Here is a 6000-nt window from a genome sequence, read left to right as displayed (position 1 = left end):
TTCCTGCTAGAGCGCCCCCTGGAGGCCGGAGGCCGTAAAACTCCATAAGTACGCCGCGCCGCCATTTAAGCCTCAGGGTTCAAAGTAACCTTCTGAATAAAATGCATTAAAAGTTCACATTCATTACAACTTGTTTTTGATGAGCAAAATATCATAAGAATTGAATTTAAATGCTGATTGATTAGGTTTTAATACAATGCAGATGGTCCAAACAGCGCCACTGTTTTGTGTAATCTCTGAGTCACATGGCAGAGTAAGAGAAAGGGTTCAGAGCACAGGTGTCAAACTCAAGGCCCGGGGGCCAGATACGGCCCGCCACATCATTCTATGTGGCCCGCGAAGACAAATTGTGCATCAAATTCATGTGTCATCACTAGAATTGCAAATTGTCTTCACTTTTAATATCTTCTTAAAAAAATATTTGACCAGTTTTTACTCGTCTGATTTGAAAACGACTTATTTGTCAGTTTGTTTTGTAGCTTTTACTGTATATAATAGTGTTAAGAGTAAAAGTGATCAAGTCATCACAAAAATCACGAAAAAAATCTGATATAAGACGCACCTGACTATAAGCCGCAGGGTTCAAAATTTTGGAAAAAAGTCGCGGCTTGTACACCGGAAATTACGGTATGTGTTGGAAATTATATACTTTTTATCATTGGATTCTATGTATCTACTTTTGTGTGCAAGATTCTCCGCAGTATGTGACCATCTAGCCTTGTGAAAATGACTTGGGGGCATATGGCCGGCTAATGACTGGAGTCATTAGCCGCGCTATACAATAAGCCCCATAGTTAGCTAGACATGTTCAGATCATGATTGTCATGCGATGGGTGAAGCAGATAGAGGTCTTATTTAAGTTGAAGTCATGAGTACGGCACAGGGATGTATTCCCAGGGCCACTAAGACTAGGTCTTTGTTAAGCTAATAGTCATGAGACGTCCATACTGCTCCGTCCATAAGTGTATCCCATTTGTTCTGGGGTAATGAGATAACTATGGAATGTACTTCCTGCCTGGGAACCTACCCGATCATGTACACTTGCCCCTTTGTTTCTCTCTCAATAAAAGGCACGGCTAAATTCGAGCAGAGCGCGGATCTCAGCCACACTTGTTGCGTGTGTTTGGGGTGCGCCCTTCTGCGCAGAAGAAAACGCTAAGCTAAAAAGACCTACCGCCTCTGAGATTGATTTCAGATAAATGTTGTCAACCCAACAGTATGTACTACAATTAACCCAGTAAAACTTTTTATTTGGCAGCATGGTGGAGCACTGGTTAGCATGTTTGCCTTACAATGCAAAGGTTGTGGGTCCGATTTCGGCTACGGACTTTCTGAGTGGAGCTCGCATGTTCTCCCCATGCCTGCCTGGGTTTCCTCCTGGTATTCCAATGTTCTCCAATGTTGAATAGACGTGCATGGTAGGCCGACTGACGACTATAAATTGTCTGTAGGTTTGAGTGTTAATGGTTATTCGTCTATGTGTGTCCCGCGATTTGGTGACAACCAGTTCAGGGTGTCCATGACTACTGCCCAGAGTGCGAGGATGTGCTCCAGCAAAGTAGCACTACTCTGTGAGTAGGCATTTTCAGAGAGCAAGAGTGCGCTCCACTCCTATTAAAGGGTAACTCAACCCAACATTTTCTTTAAAATATATTATATATGCCCACAGGAGCCGAAATACATCATTCTTATTAATATTGCGTCCTTGGAATGAGATAAGTAACAAAATTCACTCGTTCTTATCCATCACAGGGGGGCAACCATATTGCCACTCGCTGCCGACTAAAAATGACATCGCAGTTGCCAGGTCTCAAGTCAAAAACAATCGCAGTTCAGCTTTAGAAAACTGGTGAGCAAAATAGCCACCCGTTCAGATGGTGAAAAACAGGTGGATTTTAACTGTTACGTTCATATTCAACAAGTGAAAAAACATCCCTGCGTTTCAACTACTTGGGCAGCTGAGTCACGCCGAAAGTTACGTCATGCATCCTAAAAAACGGCCTTCGGAGAACGCACCCTGTGAATTTGGACACAGCTCCCGACTCCCAGCTGGCCTGGGAACTCCTTGGGATACATCGGGAAGAACTAGAAGAAGTGGCTGGAGATAAGGAAGTCTGGGCTTTCTTGCTGAAAATGCTGCCTCTACGGCCCAACCTCCAGATAATCGGTAGATGATGTATGTACGGATGACAGGACAAAAATTCAGTATTTTTACTGGGATAATTATTCACTTTGTAATTGTAATCTAATGGACTTTAAAAAACAAACAAAACAAATGTGCTCTATGCACTAAAAAAATAAAATAAAAACCAGGACCAATAAAGCATTTGGATTTTGTTACATTTTATTTTAAAGATATCACTCAGATGTTCCTATGGAGAGAAAAATGCACATTATAACACAAGATACGTGCTGATGACAAAAATGTCATCTTACTTGGCAACAACACCATCATTCTTTGCCAGCCTGAGGATGGAATCATCAGACTCCCCCTGTTTTGCATTTAGGAGAGAACACGCACATGTAAAAAACCACAAGCATTTGAACCATTGAACACAATCCAGGATGACTCACCATTCTGCGGATGGCGCCACAGATGGCATAGGTCTTGAACTGACCGTTGAAATGACCCGTGACCTTGTCCACCTGTAGCAGACATAGTTGAATGAATGACTTTATTTCATACATAGAAATACGTCCACATTACATATAATACAGAACGTACATAGAGCTTGAAAAAGGACAAACTATATACAGTGTCTGACAGAAGTTCTGTCGCTTGTCCATGTTGTAGAAACAATGGCTTATAACCTGACTTTGACTCACCCAAATGAGGTGTAATGTATGAAAATAAATTTGCTTCACTGCAGAAATATTGATCTTTTAATGAACACAGAAAGGTCAGAGTTTGGCAAAACAAGTTTTGTCGCCTTGTCATACAATACACCCAATCCTAGCAAAACCTTTGCAAGTTAGAAGGCAATATCAACATACTAAAATGTCAAGAAATATTAGCTACCTCTTCCCAATTGTTAGGGTTTTTCAGATTATCCTTATCGTATGATTATGTTGGAATGCAACCGGTAATAAATAACCTACCTTGTCTCATCCTACACAAGGTCGTAAAAGTTCCCCCTGATATGTTTTGGGCTTCCTATTCAGTCTACACCAGCCCCCACTCTTTCTCTTAATAAATATGTCCTTGCAGTTGGGAGGGTTTTCAGACTTCATTCCTGAGCGAGTGAACTCTCCACCTGCAGGTGTCTAAAAGAACTTGCTTGTCTCCCGTGTGGTTCTTGCAAAATAAGTGTGAGTGAGCAAATCTCTAAAACCAATCATAAAAGGTGTTAGAGTTGTGCTCACTCTAACTTATTTTGCAAGAACCACACGGGAGACAAGCAAGTCCTTTTAGACACCTGCAGGTGGAGATTTCACCCGTTGAAGGAATGAAGTCTGAACCCTCCTTCCTGCAAGGGCATATTTATTAAGAGAAACAGTGGGGGTATGAGTAGGCTGAATAGAACACCCTTGTTCTAGATCAAGGTGCTCCAGTACTGGCCAGCCCAGTCACCAGACACGAACATCATTGAGCATGTTTGGGGTAGAATGATGGCGGACACTTGGAAGACAAAACCAAAAAATCTTGAACTATTGAGAGGCACGCAAGACTGCATTCTTTCCTGATGATTTCATCAATATGAATCATTGTCGAACCGCATGGATGCAGTCTTTCGAGCTCAAGGACATCAATTCAGCTACAGCTTTTTCAATTGCCTGTGATGGGTGAGTCGAGTGACGTGACCGATATCGAACAAACACCGCTGCTATGCAAGTACGTGAACTCTAATGGGCCGCAAGAAGAAGTGATCAAATTGACACCACTATTTTTCTTTAGATTATTTTAATAGTAGGCATACAACTTATGTATTGACACTATGTTGCATTATAAAAGGCTTTTAGATTTTTAAGGCTCCAGACAGGTATGTTTTTTGTTTTTTTTGGGCCAATATGGCCCTTTGAACATTTTTGGGTTGCCGAACCCTGGCATAGACAAAGAGACGTGCTTACGAGCAGTGTTCCCTCTAAGCTGCGCAATTGCGGACTGGTCGTGCAGTCTTGGCGCACATGAAATTACATGCTGCGCACAAAATACAATTCAGCATAAACTGATTGATTAAGATCTACTGTTAGACGTACTCTAATCTAATTAAGTGGATGAATGATTTTCTTTCTGTGCCTTTTTGTAGTGTAAATCAGTAATTGACAGTTGTCCAGCCAATGATATGTTTCACTTAGGCTACATAGTATATGTATGACACATATGTGTCCTACCTATCCATGCAGTGCGGCAGAGTCAAGCGATGCAAATGCTAAATTAGCTAATCATGGCGAAACGAATGAGCAGCGACACATCCACTCGCCAAGCCAAAATAAATAAGAGATGCTTCTTTTAAGTTTGGATGGCTGTCGGAGTGTGTGCAACTACAAGAGGAAACAGTGAAACTGGGTGAGATTTTCTCTTTTTGAATGAGAAAGGTCTCCTCTGCAAAACATGCAGTGAAGCCAAAGTGGCGGGCGAGTTTACGGAGGGAAAAATACGGAAGAAATGGAAGTTGGACTACCTCGCGCGTCACATTCAGCAGAAATGTCATTTGAAAGCTGTTGGAATTGTACAAAGACTCAAGATGGGAGAGCGGATCGGTATGTTATTGCAAAGAACGCAAAAGATCGACAGAAAAGGAACGAGCTGTCACACAAAACAAAATCCGACCCCGAGCAAGTTAAAGTTCTAATTGACAATATTTATTTATTTATTTATTTATTCATTTATTTGTTCATTCATTCATTCATTCTGGTGTTGCACACAGTGGTCCAAAGTGTGCACAGGGAGCTTGTGTGTTTGCACAGTCACTTGAAAAATTAGAGGGAACACTGCTTACAAGGCACAATTAGAGCTTTCTGGAAAGCCAGGATCATTGCAGAAGAGCAACGTGACGACAAGACAATATGGAACTTGGCATGTTTCATGGCAAACTTGCCCAATTGTTTAATTTGGATACAGAAGTCATGGACTTGGACGGATTTGCATATAAATATCTATTAACAATAATGTGAGTACACAGAGTACATGGTTAAACAGTAGAATAAAGTACAACCAATCTCAGTGTCTTGGTCCTATAACTTTTTGTTTACCATAAGTCATGCCATAAATAGGCCCGATAATGCGCTCTATGTGTGGATTAAATACAAAACAGACCCTGCAATTGTGCCTTTTAACCCCAAGTGCCTTATTGTGCCAAACATACGGTAAGTTGGAAAAAGATTACCTCTGCTATGTTGATCTGTACGGAAGCGTGGTCCTTGGCTCCGATGATCCGGTTGCTCGCAGAGCTTTAAAAAGAAAATAAAAATAATAATTTAAAAAACAGTGTTTCCATTGATTAATACAAATACAGTCAAACCTCGGTTTTCAACCACAATCTGTTTCAGAAGGTGGTTCGAGAAGTTAATCGGTCGAATTCCGAATCTATTTTTCCCATTACAAATAATGGGAAAAAAATGTATCCGTTCCAAGACAAAAAAAAAAACCCGTCTTTTCTAAGCATTTTTTCATTTGCGCATTTTTGTCCGAACACGCAACTGCCGCGCACTGCCGAACGCGCAACCGTAGCGCGCCGCCAACCGCGCAACTGCACCACGCAACTGCACCGCGCAACTGCACCGCGCTGGTCGCATTATTGTGACAGAGCCGTCGCTGAAATTTAGAAAATATTTATACTGTCCTGATGTACTTTCCAAAATTTAAGTTGACCTCAGTGCGCAGGGAGCTTAATTTGGTCCGATCGCGCAACCTCAGCGCGCCGGGCACTCACTGTCGCATTGCTTTAAGAGCGTCTGTGTTTTAGGATGGCTTTACTGCTCCCACTTGCTTTCTTTGGAGGCATGATTAGGGCTTAATACAATCTTCAAAGTAACGAAAATACAATAGCGAACGGAGTC

The 6000-nt window shown here is 41.7% G+C and overlaps 1 protein-coding gene across 1 annotated transcript in view; it reads right to left on the bottom strand.

Annotated features, from left to right (window-relative positions):
* Positions 1-2332: 2332 nt before the first annotated feature.
* LOC137839856 (small ribosomal subunit protein eS21-like) overlaps positions 2333-6000 on the bottom strand; it is a 132614-nt gene continuing 128946 nt past the window's right edge. Inside the window, exons 3-5 of the mRNA XM_068649694.1 lie at positions 5328-5391; positions 2575-2646; positions 2333-2492 (exon numbers count right to left, since the gene is read on the bottom strand). Of these exons, the coding sequence (XP_068505795.1) occupies positions 2433-2492; positions 2575-2646; positions 5328-5391 (196 nt within the window). The 3' untranslated portion in view covers positions 2333-2432. The remainder of the gene's footprint in view (positions 2493-2574; positions 2647-5327; positions 5392-6000) is intronic.

This window comes from Syngnathus scovelli, unplaced genomic scaffold, assembly GCF_024217435.2.
Source record: "Syngnathus scovelli strain Florida unplaced genomic scaffold, RoL_Ssco_1.2 HiC_scaffold_23, whole genome shotgun sequence".
In the NCBI taxonomy this organism is placed as follows: Eukaryota; Metazoa; Chordata; class Actinopteri; order Syngnathiformes; family Syngnathidae; genus Syngnathus; species Syngnathus scovelli.
This window is presented reverse-complemented; position numbering and strand designations above follow the sequence as displayed.